Below are 16,792 nucleotides of genomic sequence, written 5' to 3'. Positions count from 1 at the left end.
AGCTGCAGGCAAAGTAACAGTACAGTCTGATGTACAGGTGCTGGTCATATAATTAGCCTACAGAACTAAACTGAGAGATCATTTAAAGGCCTTTGCATGTGTTTTGAGTTAATTTTCTGATGGCACCAGGGGTCTTCAATATTGAACCTTTTCACAATATTCAAATTTTCTGAGATACTGAATTTGGGATTTTCATTAGTTGTCAGTTATAATAATCAGAATTAAAAGAAATAAACACTTGAAATATATCAGTATGTGTGGAATGAATGTATACATTATACAAGTTTCACTTTTTGAATGGAATTACTGAAATAAATCAACGTTTTCATGATATTCTAATTATATGACCAGCACCTGTATATGACAGGAGATGTAATCCAACCTTAAAAAAATGTTGACTGAAAAAGTTTTGAATGACATTGTGTCACATGGTAGAAAAACCATGTGCTCCCATACCTAACACACCTCTCTGCCGGACTCGCTATACTAAAGAGAGCATTCATTTATCAACATTCAATACAAATGCATTTGACTTTGAATGTCTTAACCTCCTGTGACCCTGCGTCCTCATATGTGAACATTTCATTTTAGGTTTTATGGACCTTATACTTAATTCTGCTTAACTATAACATGTTGTCCTCAGTAGTACACGCTCTAGAAAAAGCACAATACATCAATTAGTGTAAAAATCAGATGGCAGCATCTTGCTAAAGTCAATCAGCAGCTTATCCCTAGACAAAAGTGGACCAGGTACAAAATCTGATCAGATTTTATGGTTAAAACTTGTTCATTTGTGCTTAATAATGTTTGTAGCTTGATATTCTGTGCAAGTTTGACTATTTTTTAGCAATAGCAACAAGCTACGACTGCTAATCAGGAAGTACTCATTTGAGAACTAATAGACTTTTACTATCGTTCTTCCAAAGAGAGGGAGTAAATGTAAGGAAATAAAAGTTTTATACACTGGTGAATTATTTGTGTTATACAGTAAAATTAACCGATTTGTTTTTTTTTTCAAAAACGACTTCCTGTTCAAAGACATTGCTTAGTTTTTGTCAAAAATATCCAAAATATCAAATATCTAGGAGAAACTAACAATACATACCAAACAAAAGCTTGGGTCTCAGGAGGTTAATACATTACGTCTGTTCAATACAAATATGCATTTGCATGATATTTAAATTCAAAACACTGTTGTTCTTACATTTTAAAAAAAGTCTTAAATGTGTTATTGCCTACAGTGATTATAGATAGATGATAGTAGAGAATACAACACTAGAGAGGGACCTGCAGCGCTGACACGGCTTCCTACACCATTGGGATTCTTAAGTTTTATTTATTTATTAATTTTTTTATTGTCTTGTCTGTCCAGGACTCCAAGCTGCCCCTGTCCTTGCGGAGCAACCTTCTTGACCTCTTCGGACAGATTGAGCGCGAGTTTGAGAATCTCTACATTGAAAACCTTGAATGTGAGTAACTGATAAAAGAGTCATTGTTTTAATGTTTCTTACTGGATTGATCTTCAGGTTTTGATTGACTCACCAGATGGTTTCAGTGTGTACTGACTGATGCCCTGTCACTGTGTAACATTACAGTACGCCGGGAAATTGACTCTCTGAACGAGCGTCTGACCGGAGACGGACAGACTATTGAGGGAGGAGACCCCACCAAGGGAGCTCTGAAAACTAAAGGTACAGTCTTCTCTTCACATGCTGTTATAGCTCTCAATATATTTAACAGATACATCTGCTGCTTTGGAAATTTGAATGGAGAATATTGTTGTAATTGATTGTGTGGCTTTAAATTCATGTGTATATATATATATATGTGCATATGTGTATGTGCATGTGTGTATATATATATATATATGTGCATATGTGTGTGTATATATATATGTGCATATGTGTGTGTATATATATTGTGCATATGTGTGTGTGTGTATATATATATGTGCATATGTGTGTATATATATAAATGTGCATATGTGTGTGTATATATATATGTGCATATGTGTGTGTATATATATTGTGCATATGTGCGTGTGTGTATATATATGTGCATATGTGTATATATATGTGCATATGTGTATATATATGTGCATATGTGTGTATATATATATATATATGTATGTGCATATGTGTGTATATATATATATGTATGTGTATATATATGTATGTATATATATATATATATATATATATATATATATATATATATCACAATGAAGAAAAGCCTCCATAAGATGAAAACACACTTAAATAACCTTCAGACTGACTTTCTGTCCCTCTTGTATTAAGCAGTGGTGGCATGTAACTAAGTACATTTACTCAATTACTGTACTTGCGTACAATTTTGAGGTACTTGTACTTTACTTGAGTATTTTAATTTTTTGTAACTTTTTACTTTGCTATATATTGTAACTGCCAGCTTAAGTTACTTTTCAGGTCAAATTTAACATAAAACACATGATAAATTTAAAGTGATTTGACATTTAAAAAACCCTCATAAGAGTATATTAACAAGTTAAAATGAGTCCTACCTTAAGGAAATTAAAACGCTGCTTACATAAATGCATTTACAATAATAATCCAATAATATATTTGAAATGTATTTGACAATCTGAGTGGGGCCATTCTGCATAATGAGTACATTTTACTTTTGATACTTTTAATACATTTTGATGCTGATACTTTTATTTAAATATGTTTTGAATGCAGGACTTTTATTTGTAGTGGAGTAATTTCACAGTGAGGTATTACTTTTACTTAAATTAGGGATATGAATATTTTTTTTTACCACTGGTATTAAGGCAGATTTCAGGTGCCAACAGCTTAGTCTTAATTTCATTGCAGCTTTTTTAAAATTGCATGTGTTCCTCAGCAGCTTATGTCACAATATGAGAAATTTGAACTGAAAACATGTGTTAATAGTTTGCAGTAAAGAGGAGCATTCAGGGAGAAACCTTGGATTAAACACGGCCTTTTAGTCTAGCAGTTTGATCCTAAAACTGACTGTCTAAAATGACAAATGCTAATATTTCAACCCAGAAATATCTGTAATTTTAATCAAGGTAAAATCTATTTCGTTTATCTTGTCACCCCAAGATACTACGTCTTTTTATTTTGATTGAGAGACCCCCGAGGAGCAGAAAATGACATATTGTCCGTTTAAACCTCCTCCATCAAACAGAATTTCTTGAGAATAAGTCTGGTTAAATAGGTAGTCTTGTTTTATGAAGAAACCCTCTGGTGTGGTGTGTGCAATTAAAAGCTTTGGCACTTTATTAGTCCATTAGTGCAGCAGTGAAACCAGCCAACGACTGTGTCATTTAGTGGAGAATTTCATTCATTGTTCTTTGTCTTTCCATCACCAGCCAGCCACAGCACCAGTCAACTGTCACAGAAGCTGAAGACAACCTACAAAGCCTCCACCAGCAAGGTACCTAGCTCCAGCTATTTTAGCCTCTTCTGTAGAGCAGCTATTCTCAACCTTGGGGTCGGGACCCCAATTGGGGTCGCGAGATGATTTCTGGGGGTCGCTAAATCATTTTCAGTCAGCTCTGTCTCCACTGTGTTCATGTGTAAATGTGTTTTAGTCTTTTTGGTCATTTTGTGTCTTTTTTGAACATTTTGTGGTCAATTTGTGTCTTTGTTGGTAATTTTGTGTCTTTTTTTTGTCATTTTGTGTCTTTTTTTTTAGTCATTTTGTCTTTTTCTGGTCATTTTGTTTCTTTCCTGCGTCATTTTGTGTATTTCTTTGGTCATTTTGTGTCTTTTTTGGTAATTTTGTGTCTTTTTTTTGTCATTTTGTGTCTTTTTTTTTAGTCATTTTGTCTTTTTCTGGTCATTTTGTTTCTTTCCTGCGTCATTTTGTGTATTTCTTTGGTCATTTTGTGTCTTTTTTGGTCATTTTGTTCCCTTTTTTTTTGGTCATTTTGTGTCTTTTTTTGTGGTCATTTTGTTTGTTTTTTGGGTGATATGAACTGTTCGTGTGAGATTGTGTTCAGTGAGCGGGGGTCGCGGGCAACATGCATGTTAAATTGGGGGTCGTGAGTCAAAAAGGTTGAGAACTACTGCTGTAGAGCTCATACAATTTGACATCTGTGTAATTATTTGAGCTGTGGGGTTAATGGTAACACACTGTTGCTGAGTGAAGAGGAGGAAGACTCTTCCTCTGAGGTCATGATATGTAAAGAATCACTTTTTGTTGAATTCTTCTGTTTCTGAAATGCTGATACGTTACATAAAACGTTACATTAAGCGTTTATCACTAAATGACATCTCCCTTGACTTCTTTTGCCGATGTAGCGCTTGTACACTTTCCATGGCAAAATAGGTGGACCCTGCAACTTCAGTGTGGCCACATGGGAGTTGTGGGGAGGAGATTCATGGGTAACTTCCTGAATGCTCTGTTTGTCACTAAGCATTGTGAGGGACAGCTGTGGGCTGAGTCTGTTCTTAACTACAGTCTGACCTTGACTCCTCATCTCTTCTCTGTTGGAAATCAAGTGGGTGAACGGCTGCATAAAAACGACAAAAAAACAACAACAAAAACATATTTTGTAGATTCAGGACACACTGTATTTTTAATTTTTCGTGTTGGTACCTTATTCTGTACACAAAATCATGTAACACTAGAGTAGAACCTTAATTACTTTGGTGACCACTCCATTTCCTTTCCATCAGCAAAAAAATAAGTCAGAGTCTGCATATATAATACAAAAAGAAATAAATGATGTGGTTGACAAAAGTAATTATAAAAAATAAAAGATAAAAAAAAGCAGCAGTCAGAATTGTCAAGTTTAACTGTTTTTGAAAACGGCTCCTAAAGGAAAAGTTCAGGATTTGGAAATTCACTCATTTGCTCCCTCGCCTCGAGTTAGATTAGAAGATTGATACGACTCTCATGTATCTATACTAATAGGAACTTAACGCCAGCTCTCTGCGTTGTTATGATGAGTGCTGGTTATTTTTTTTTACTCTTGTAAGCAGAAGTTAAGTGTGGAGCTTCAGGCACTTGGGAGCGAGCATGAATGTTGCATCCTTTGGAGTCCTTTACATAGAAAATGATACCAGCGGTAGTTAAAGGCAACCAGCATAGTCAAAGAAGATCTCATTTAATTTGTGTTACAGTCTGTTTGCCTAAAGTATCTTTCACTCAAAGACTGAAAACTGGACAAAACTGGTTAAGAAAGCTTAGTAATTAGTTATATTGAACTTGTTTAAAACTGGAAATTGCAGCACTATTTCTTGACCTGAACTTGTAATTTAGAATCTCTGCTGGCTGCCTCGCAACTGCTCCTAGGCAAGAAATAGTCCAGCATATAACCTCCGTAAAACAGCCAAAAACAGCCATGAAATTGGTACAGATATTCTTATCCCACTCCTGACAAGTAATCAATTAACAAAATGTGGAAATATTCCTTTAATGCAGGACTCTTCAGAAGCCTACATGTGCAGGTGAAAATACTTTGTCTAAAGGATATCTATATTAAAAAGTATCTTACCCTCTGTTTTATTTACATTTACATTTACATTTAGTCATTTAGCAGACGCTTTTATCCAAAGCGACGAGTAAAAAGGAAGGAAGACTAAAAGCAAACAATCCAGGTATAGTGCAATAAGAGCTAATAGTGCATCAATAAGTTTTATGCTTTATTTTATACATTCATAATAATTTAAAAAAAATACAACTTCAGGGGTACCTGTGCAAGTGGAGAGGGCCCTGTAATGGTATGAATATCGTTTGAAAGTTTATGTCTGTGAACTTCTTTTCCTCATTCTACCTAAAAGTCAACCATGCATTTCATAAATAAAGTAACGTAAAAATGCGATAGCAGCCAAAGTATGAGCTAGATGAAGAGTGGGACAAAATCCTCTTCTGATTCAAAAGTTAGAGGAGAGGACAGACAGGATCAAGGGCGGACTGCTGAGGACTAGCTGCTATATAATAAACAGCTAACCTGTGAGCTGGCTAAGAAACATGTCCAAGAACTAATTTCATGGAGACTTACTTGACACTAATGATGTGCACTAACTAATGTATATCCTCTGTTTACTACTGGGTTAACCTTGACTGGAATGGGTTATTTATCTTGTGTTTTAGTGACGGGGAACAAACAAGATTGCATTGTACTGTGATGTGTATGTAAACATGTGGGACAGAATGAGAGCATACATTAACAGTCTCACAAGGGAACCAGAAGCTTCGCTGCTGCATCTAATGACTAGCAATGATCTAAGCCAGGGGTGTCAAACTCTGGCCCGCGGGCCAAATTTGGCCCGCAGTGTAATTTTATTTGGCCCGCGAGGCAATACCAAATTATTATATTATTATTGTACTATAAAAGCTGACCCGCCGCTATTATACGGCGCATTTACCGCTAATACTACAAATCCCACAATGCCCTGCTGTTGTTTTGGCGCGTCAATCAGGACAGGACCCAGAAACGCTCCTCTGTGACAGTCGTCATAGCAACCTCAAGCTAGAGCTGTCTCCGAGCTACCCCTTCCCAAAAATGGAGAAAAGAAAGGCAGATTTTATTAACCTGTTGAAAAAGTTTATTTTGATATTTAAATCAGAAGGATGCAAATAGAAAAGAGGCATACGATTTTTATTTAATTTTTTTTTTATAAATTAATGACATTGACGTGTTTTTTATTTGAAATTTGATTTAGCATGTCTGCACTATTTAGTTATATATTGTATGTTTATAAGCGTTGCTGGTTCCATATTTAATGTTAAAGCAAAACATGTTTGGTATATATTAAAAGGTTTATTTGTTCAATGTTGGCCCGCGATTTTATTCAAGTTTTAAATTTTGGCCCATTGTCTATTTGAGTTTGACACCCCTGATCTAAGCTTATCGCTGTGGTTAGCCGTCTGCTGCTAGCAGCATGCTCACTACTCGTTGTGAACGCTCTGTCACTATGGAAACTACAATTCACCTTTTCATTTGTATATCTGTGAGCCTACAATGACTTTCGGCCGTTTGTAACCAGACCACTAGATATTTTTAGAGGTGCACCCCTCGTACAGCATCAGTGCACAGTGATGGTCTGACACTGATACTTGAATTGGGGTTAGAGCAGTCAAGATATTAATATTACAGTGACACACAGTTTGGTGCAATGTGAAACCATATTCGTTTTGGCAGTTGCAGAAACATCTGCTGATATGAGAACAGTGCTTCTAAGCTCCCATCTTTAACTTAGTCTGACTCTGTTTGTGTTAAAATACACCTTCACACCTTGTGAAAACACAAGCAATGATATTAATCATAATGCTAAGGCTTTAAATAACTTCTAGAATTATTATATAGCCTTTTGAAATATGCATTATTATCAATATTTAGTCGCCTAGAGTGAAAATGGACAAACGAATCACCAAATTGTTGCTATGGAAGACGCATTAATTACTCTTTTACCCTTTTTTTAATCAATAAGTGATGCATTTAAAAACTGTTAAAAGTAAAGAAAAACAGAGCAGATATGTACAGATAGCCTGTGCAAAAATGGCCAAGGAAAATAAATGAATGGCCATAATGCTGCACTTACAATTAACTGAGCTAATTGACTGAACACAATTAATATGCAGCTATAATTGGAAAAACCGTCCCGTCTGTTTTAAATCAAGCATGGACACATTTGAGCAAAAAAAAAAATGTTTCATCAATCATATAGACATACAGACATATAACATGGGAAGCATTTTTATTTTGAGCTGATCAAATTGAAATGAACCTGCTGTGAAGGAGGTTAGGTTGTGCAGTTAAAAAATAAATCTTTTTTTCCTCTTACCTGTAGGACTGTAGATTGTTTTGGTGTGTGTTTCTGAGTGTTGGAGGTATTGGCTGTAGAGATGTCTGCCTTCTAGAATATAATGGAGCTAGTTGTCACTCAAAAAAAAAACAACCCAACAGCAATGTCTATTTCCAGAATTCGTGATCCACCACTTCTTTCTACCGACCTAAACCCACAAAACGTATCACTATTCATGAACGACAGACTCTCTATTGTTGGCTCTTTGAGCACCAATGAGCCTGTTGTTTACATCTCACACTGTCACAAGCACAGGTCTCTCGTTTCGTTTGCTGTATAGTATGGTTATGCATATAGCTTTTAATTGCATAACCCACATTTATCAAACACAAATTAAAAACCCAATTAACACATTTGTTTGTGTAACCTAGCTGTAGCCGGCTATGTAGTAAGGCATGAGTGCTTGTAAATAAAGTCAAACACATGCTGGTGTTTATATCAGCCTATTCTTTCAAGCAGTCCCATCAGTTCTGAAACACTTGTACTGGTGCACCTGTAGTTTAACTTGGCCTCTAAGGCTACGGTTAGACTGCAGCCTGAAGCGACCCAAATCCGATTTTTTCGCCCCTATGCGACCTGCATCTGATCTTTTAATGACAGTCTGAACGACACAGATGAGATTTTTTCAAATGCGATCCAGGCCACTTGGATATGTGGTAGGGGTGTGCCATATCGTATCGCTCACAATAATATCGGTCTATTTTTTTTATGGTTAAAAAAAATGCATAGCATGATATTGGCAACGTTCCTACTTCTTGATGTAGTGGTTAAAGTTGTTTTAATCACAAAAAGCTACTTACTCCCTGTCGCTAAACACATGCAGCTTTCAAAATAAGAGCACAGTGTGTTAAGAGAATCCACCACAGAATTTACAAGAAGACTGTCAAAATAAGATGCCTTAAATAAAACATACAAGAACCTTTATTCTCCTTTACAAAATGTCATTAAAATATGCCCCCGAAACCCCTAAATGGTAATTTTTATTATTTGCTCATACTCAAGAGTCAAGAGTAAATTTTTTTTGTATTTGTTGAGATTTGCACTTCACACTACATTTTAGATTTTTAATTATTTATACAGACTAAAAAAAAATCATGTTTTCTACATCTTTTGAAGTATTTCCTAATATCGTCAAGAATATCGTTATCATAAAAATAGCCTGCAATATCGTGATATTCTTTTAGAGGCATATCGCCCACCCCTAATTTGTGGTCCTAAAACCGATACACATCTGATCTTTTGACGTGCGACTCCAGTCTGAACGGCCAGGTCGCATTCATCATACATAGGCTTCCTGCTGGCGGCCATGTTTTCCGCTACTTCCGTAAACACTGAGCACGCTCACTGCGTGTGACGTCGTCGTGTCCTCCAATGCGGGACACTTTTGGTACGTTTAAAGTTCACACTGGAGATCACATACAAGTCGCATTTAATTGGAAATGTGAACGACCTTGCAAAAAAATCGGATTCCACAAAAAAATCTGAATTGAGCATTAAGCCCTGCTGTCTGAACGTAGCCTGTGTGAGCAGCACTGTGTTTGGTTTCACTTTGCTCATCCCTCAGTCCTCCTCTCTTCCTCCCTGCTCAGATTGTGTCCAGCTTTAAAGCCACCACAGGGTCCCGGGCTTTGTGCCAGCTGCTCAAGGAGTATGTGGGTCACCGGGACGGGATCTGGGACCTCAGCATCACCCGGACTCAGCCAGTAGTCCTGGGCACCGCTTCTGCAGGTACACCAAGTGTCTTTACTGACTATTTGAATATGTCCACCGCTGCACATGCTTTATTGTTTATTGTTTATTGTTAAAAAGATCCCCATTAGCTGTCACCAAAAGTGGGAGGAGCTAGTCTTCCTGGGGTCCACAAGACAAAACAAAAATCACTTAACAATTAAACATTGTAGACATTATTATATACGTCATCAGAAATCATTCCGAATAAGTTATTACATTCATATCTATTACATTAATTCTCACTTTCATACAGTAAATATGTTAATTCACTACTCACAAATTTAAATAGTGCATTCTCAAGTAATAATTAAAAGATACTTTACTATTCAGTTCACGTATATTCAGTGGGCAATTATTCCAATAACTGATAGCACGATAAATAACTGTTCTCTTTAAGGCATTTGATTTTTTACAACACATAATCAGGTAAAAACTAAAGGCACTGCATGCAACACTTATTTTTATATTATTGTCACGTTAATTGTGATAACTTGGTGCAATTAACAAAAAATGAGTGTACTTGTTTAATGGTACATTAAAGATGCATAAATAAAACTCTCAAACAGACAGAACTCTAAAGGGTTTTTAGTTTTAGGGGGCTTAGAGAGATGTCAGGTTGCTTTTTGTTTTGTTATTTCTATCATCTGCCACTGCAACAAATGTAAGAAGCTCTAGCGGAAATAAATAAATAAATAAGCTGCTCAGTTTGTGTTTCTTATATGTGTTGTACACTACTGGTTCTCAGTTGATCTGTACTGTTTCTTTTATGCATTGAATAAAATATAAACTAGCCCAAAACTTGCCACTTAGTCAGGATTTGTCACTTTACTGACATGATAGAAAAGAGGTCCCTTGAGGAAATAGGTTGTTATACACAATCTCACCATAGTGGTCCAGATCTGAATCTATGTTGTATAACAAGCTTAAATCATAACCTGTCAATAGGAGCATGTTGTTCAGTTCTCCTCTCTAATTCACAGATCACTCAGCTCTGTTGTGGAGTATAGAGACTGGGAAATGTCTGCTGAGATATGCTGGCCATGCAGGATCAGGTAATAAAACATTCATAAGAAACTGAATTAAATACTTGTATTTGTCCTCACACATGTTGACATTTCAGAGTACATGTTGAGATTAGTCTGAGGCACTGTGGCATTGATGCTTTGTATATTAAGGTTACATTTTTATGATATTTTCAGTATCATCATCAGTAGGAATTGGTTAAAATTCTACCACAAAAACTAAAAAAATGGCATTTCTTAAATACTTATAATGATAATTCATGGTGAAAGTTCAGTTCAGTCCTGTCCTGTTTTTTTTGTTCAACTCTAGTAATAGATGTCATGTTTGTACATGTCTCATCATCATTGTTCTCACGCCCACAGTCAACTCCATCAAGTTCCACCCCACGGAGCAGATGGCCCTCACAGGTGTGTATTTAAATGCATGTGTGTTTATTCAGTTGAATTTATTAGATTATTTTTGTATCAACATGCTAATTCTCTTCATAATTTATGAATATTTGACCATCTCTTCCCTGCTTCTGTCGTCTCCAGCAGTTAGGACTCAGTAGATGTGAATGTGCTGTGTGTTTGCTGATGTGTACTTGTGTTTCCACAGCCTCTGGAGATCAGACGGCTCACATCTGGCGCTACATGGTGCAGCTTCCTGCCCCCCAGCCACCACCAGATGTCAGTGTAAGTAGCTCCCCGATCTCCTCTCTGAGTTCCTACTGGAACTTCTTGGTGTGTCATTGAGACTTGAGAGGTCTAATTTCTGTCAAATCTGCCGTTTATTAAATTTGCCAAGTCAGTGAATATTAGGAACATTTACAAATGGGTCACTTAACCCCCATGGTTAATTCATCAACAACATGAAATCCTAGCTGTCACAATTTTTTATAAAAAATAAAAAAAGCATTACTGCAAACATCTGCGTGCAGTAACTGAACTTCTGTCTGTCCTTGTTTAAACCCATAGGCTCTATGTGATGACGACCAGGACTCGTCAGACAGAGAAGAAGGTGAAGTTGATGGTGAAGGGCCTTGTGAGGTCCCCACCGTCCGGGTCGCTACGGCAACCCTGAAGAGCCATCAGGGTGTAGTGATCGCAGCTGACTGGCTGGTTGGAGGCAGACAGGTGGTGACCGCTTCCTGGGACCGGGCCGCCAACCTGTACGAGGTAGAGACGTCTGAACTGGTTCACGCACTTACTGGTATGTAAAATGGCTCACTTATTATTTTATTGTTTTATATAGTATTTATAGCACAATCTGATGTGTTTGTATTAGGGGTGCACCGATCAATCGATCGGCGCCGATTTCCTTAATTTTGCGGGATCGGCGATCGGCCGATTCTTTTACGTCAAACCGATCTTATCTACCTCGATAATAACCCCCCACTGGCGAAGCTGTGCTCCCAACTTTGTTGCTAAATTGAGCAACTTTTCAGACCCCCTTAGCGACTATTTTTCAAGAAAGCGACTGGAGACAAATCCAGCGACTCCTTCTTACTCTTCTTAACGAGCCGTTTGTTTACAACAAGTACAGACGTTCTGTTTCTTCTTCTACAGTTTGTTTCTTCTTCTACAGTTTGGCATCTAGCGCGCCACACTGTATCATCAAATGCTATGCTGCCCCCATGTGGAAGGCACCAGTAATACAACTTTTTTTCCTTCCAGATATGATGAACTATTCGATTTTTTTGATTTAATGACTATATGAATATTGGAAAATCGATGCCCTCCCTAGTTGTCTGTATGTTGTACTATAATGAAACCAAAAACTCAGTTCTTTTGTTAGTTTGTCCTGTAAATTGTTGCTATTTATTTTAAGTTCAGTATTTTATTAACTACCTTAGACATTGTAATTTCCTTTATTTGTTAAAGAAAAATACTGCTGTGTTATTGTTTTTCAATAAAATAAGATTCAAACATTGAAGGTTCAGTTAGTTCAGAGTTATAAAAAAATCGGTATCGGCAGGTCAGGCTTTTTAAAAATCAGAAAATTGCAATCGGTGCACCCCTAGTTTGTATTGTCACAGAGGCCAGTGAGAAATCTGTGAAATAGGTGGAGCAGAAGGTTTTGCCAGTATTCATATTTTTCTAAGTTAGTTTTAATTTCTTCACAAGTACTAAACTCGAGGTGTATACTGTATATTGTGTGTCAACAAATAATGTTGCCTTACTTTAATGTAGGTCTTTTAGTTGGAAATGTATTTTAATTGGTGCAGAAGTTTTGGCAGGTAGAAGAAAAGGAAAACCTTTTTCTTACCTCTTCTTAAGTCATGAACACAGCAGAGAAAACTATTTGAAACAGACTTTTAAAATGGATCACCAGAATTTAGTTTATAGTTTGCATTGATTATTTGTTCTGTGGTTTGGTTCATTTTTGCACAAAGGACAAGTATAATTTGGAATTTGTGTGTCTTTTATGTGATTATCATTTTATCATGTCATTCAACTAGATGTAATCCAGCATTCAAGCAATTATAATCTCACTCCCAGATTAACACCAACACAAAGCAAGCACTTTTTTTCTTATTTAAGCCAAACATGAAAAAAAACAAAACTTTTTTTTACAGGAATGCCTATAGCACAATGTTTTATTGCTAAGTGATTTATATTAGAAGTGCAAAAGGCCCACATCTACTTCTTTTTGTAGCTTTCAGTGAAGAGGTAACAAGTTACTGAGTTTAAATGGCAGACAAAATGGGCTGCCTGTTCATTTTATGGAGCAGTTTGTGAACCAAATTGGCTGTTGTTCTTTTCGTTTCCCAGACTAAACAGGAAGAAACCACCGTTTCATCTACTACACAATGCAACAAATAGTCTGAGCAGACTGTGCTGCAGGAGTTGGTTAGAGAAATTTAATAGACAGTTTGTGCCTCCTGTAGCACTTTAAACATCGTTATTTTCAGCACTGTGCTGTTTTTTGGTTCCAGTAAATGTAGCGAAGCTCTGACTGACATGCTACTTTCTCATTGTAGCAACTATATACAGTCATGGCCAAAAATATTGGCACCCCTGCACTTCTGCCAGATAATGCACCACTTCTCCCAGACAATTGTTGCAATTACAAATGCTTTGGTATTCACATGTTTATTGCTTTTGTTTGTCCTTCAGGGAGAACGTCCTGTGGACAGATAAGACCAAAGTAAAGGTTTTTGGTAAAGCACATCATTGTACTGTTTACAGAAAATGAAATGAGGCCTTCAAAGAAAAGAACATGGTCCCTATGGAAAAACATGGTGGAGGTTCACTGATGTTTTGGGGTTGCTTTGCTGCTTCTGGCACTGGATGCCTTGACTGTGTGCATAGCATCATGAAATCTGAAGACTACCAAAGAATTTTGGGGCGCAATGTAGGGCCCAGGGTCAGAAAGCTGGGTCTTCGTCAGAGGTCAGGGGTCTTCCAGCAGGACAATGACCCAAAGCACACTTCAAAAAACACCCAGAAATGGTTGAAGACAAAGCGCTGGAGGGTTCTGAAGTGGCCAGCAATGAGTCCAGATCTAAATCCCATAGAACACCTATGGAGAGATCTCTAAACAGCAGTTGGGAGAAGGCACCCTTCAAACCTGAGAGACATGGAGCAGTTGGCAAAAGAAGAGTGGTCCAAAATTCCAGTAGAGATGTGTAAGAAACTCATTGATGGTTACAGGAAGTGATTGATTTCAGTTATTTTTTTCCAAAGAGTGTGCTACCAAATATTAAGTTGAGGGTGCCAATAATTTTGTCCAGTCCATTTTTGGAGTTCTGTGTGGAATTATCAGATTTGGCTTTTTTTTTCTCTGCTTGTTTTGTGTTGTTCCAATGCAAACAAAAGCAATAAACATGTGAATACCAAAGCATTTGCAATTGCAACAATTGTCTGGGACAAGTGGTGCATTATCTGACAGAAGTGCAGGGGTGCCAATATTTTTGGCCATGACTGTATCTTGTAATATGGTGTACAAACTAATTTACACATCTGTGTATGCAGGACATGACCAGGAGCTGACCCACTGCTGTACCCACCCCACCCAGCGGCTGGTGGTCACTTCATCCAGAGACACCACCTTCAGACTGTGGGACTTCAGAGACCCGTCCATCCACTCTGTCAACGTCTTCCAGGGACACACTGAGTAAGTCAATTCAATTCAATTCAATTCAATTCAATTGGCTTTATTGGCATGACGTAACAATGTACAGTACAGGCCAAAAGTTTGGACACACCCATCTCATTCAATGCATTTTTCTTTATTTTCATGACTATTTACATTGTAGATTCTCACTGAAGGCACCAAAACTATGAATGAACACATATGGAATTATGTACTTAACAAAAAAGTGTGAAATAACTGAAAACATGTCTTGTATTTTAGATTCCTCAAAGTAACCACCCTTTGCTTACTAGAATATAAGACATGTTTTCAGTTATTTCACACTTTTTTGTTAAGTACATAATTCCACATGTGTTCATTAATAGTTTTGATGAATTTACAATGTAAATAGTCATGAAAATAAAGGAAAAACATTGAATGAGAAGGTGTGTCCAAACTTTTGGTCTGTACTGTACATATTGCCAAAGCAAGCATCAGAAAACAAGATAACAAGATAAGGAAAGCAATATTTACAATAAATTATTATAATTCTGTTATTCATTTTAAAAGAAAAGAAAAACTAATAACAAAAGTCTGTCTCTCATAAACACACACACACTTGGATGAGACATCATTGACCCATGGTGATGAGTTTCTGCAGTATTTATTTAGCCCACAGGGTGGTGCTGTAACATCTCTCTGCTCTGACAATCCCTCCAGTACTTTCTGCTTTTTTTTTTTTTTACCGTTTTTCCTTTTACAGTGCCACATTAATTTACAGACCCTGTTGCTCTAAGCCAAATCCTCCACTTGCCTCTCATTCATTACTGAGCACTTCTCCTCACTTCGACGGTTTGCTTCTCTTTCTCTTCCTACCTCTCTCTCCCTCGCTCTCCTGTTCATTTATCTGTCCGTTTCTGCGTTAATCCCCCACTCTGTGTAATTTGGCACTTCGCTCGCTGTTAACACTCAATTGCAGACGCTCATTTCAAAACGATGACTGTCAGGCTTGTCTGTGGCTTTCAATGGCAGCGCTCCTTAAAAGGCGTAAGAAGAGTGTGTGTGTGTGTTTTTGTGTGTGTATGTGTGTGTGTGCGTGTTTATGTGCATGTCTACATGTGTGTGCTGGCTGGCTGGTACTCTCTGGCTGCCATTGATTGCAAGTGGAGGGATTACATAGAGCTCATTATGTACGACCCCAACATGTATAATTCCTGCAGATCCCACTCTAATTCTCTCCCATAGACAATTGGTATAATGAGATTAAGCACCAGTGTTTCACAGTTAACGAAAGCCCCCCCCCTCCTCTCCTTTCCTTCCTTCCATTCTTCTTTCTTCCCGAGTGGCCGTCGATGGTCTTTAAAACTGCCTCATTTTTCCTTCTGTGTTGCATTAAAAGCAGAAAACTTACACAGACTGCTGTCTCGCCTAAAAACAGATAAAACAGTTTGAGAGAGACTGAAGAAAACTGTTAGAAACTGTTAACTGTTTAGCTGCAGTATGTTAGAGTTAGAGTAGTGCCACTTGACAACTTCTGTCTTCTCAGTCTGAGTGAGGAAGTAATGAGTAACCAACATCAGCTGACATCAGAGATGTTTAACTAACTTGAACAGATCATTTTGTGTCGATCAGCTACATGATTAATCAACTAGTTGTTGCAGTTGTAGTTGCATCATTTAGATCAGGGGTCTCAAACTCAAATTACCTGGGGGCCGCTGGAGGCAGTATCAAAATGACCAAAAAAAGACACAAAATTACAGAAAAAGACAAAATGACTGAAAAAACACTACATTACGTTAAAAAAATTACGTTAAAAAGACACAAAATGACCAAAAAAATACACAAAATGACCCAAAAAAAATACACAAAGTGACCAAAAAGACACAAAATGACAGAAAAAAACTAAATTACTCAAAAAAGACACACAATTACCAAAAAAGACACAAAATTATTAAAAAAAGACAAAATTATTTAAAAAAAGACAAAATTACCCCATAAAAGGGACCTTCCACACACAACACAGTAAAGTGCCATTCATATAAAACTCACATTAAACTTTCATATCAAGGTGGGGGCCACAAAATATCGTGACGAGGGCCGCAATTGGCCCGTGGGCCGCGAGTTTGAGACCCATGATTTAGATCGTTTCCAAAGGCAGTGAT

General features: G+C 37.2%; 1 protein-coding gene across 3 annotated transcripts in view; it reads left to right on the top strand.

The window, feature by feature from the left end:
- LOC131962384 (WD repeat-containing protein 37-like) overlaps positions 1 to 16,792 on the top strand; it is a 36,501-nt gene that overhangs the window by 6,692 nt on the left and 13,017 nt on the right. For all 3 annotated transcript variants that reach the window (XM_059327384.1, XM_059327385.1, XM_059327383.1), the window contains exons 3-11: positions 1,373 to 1,469; positions 1,596 to 1,691; positions 3,374 to 3,438; positions 9,410 to 9,548; positions 10,532 to 10,603; positions 10,937 to 10,981; positions 11,172 to 11,248; positions 11,531 to 11,765; positions 14,531 to 14,672. In XM_059327384.1, the coding sequence (XP_059183367.1) occupies positions 1,373 to 1,469; positions 1,596 to 1,691; positions 3,374 to 3,438; positions 9,410 to 9,548; positions 10,532 to 10,603; positions 10,937 to 10,981; positions 11,172 to 11,248; positions 11,531 to 11,765; positions 14,531 to 14,672 (968 nt within the window). The remainder of the gene's footprint in view (positions 1 to 1,372; positions 1,470 to 1,595; positions 1,692 to 3,373; positions 3,439 to 9,409; positions 9,549 to 10,531; positions 10,604 to 10,936; positions 10,982 to 11,171; positions 11,249 to 11,530; positions 11,766 to 14,530; positions 14,673 to 16,792) is intronic.

Source organism: Centropristis striata, chromosome 23 (assembly GCF_030273125.1).
Source record: "Centropristis striata isolate RG_2023a ecotype Rhode Island chromosome 23, C.striata_1.0, whole genome shotgun sequence".
Lineage (NCBI taxonomy): Eukaryota > Metazoa > Chordata > Actinopteri > Perciformes > Serranidae > Centropristis > Centropristis striata.
The sequence above is the reverse complement of the archived record's forward strand: the minus strand, read 5'-3'. Positions and strand labels throughout refer to the sequence as shown.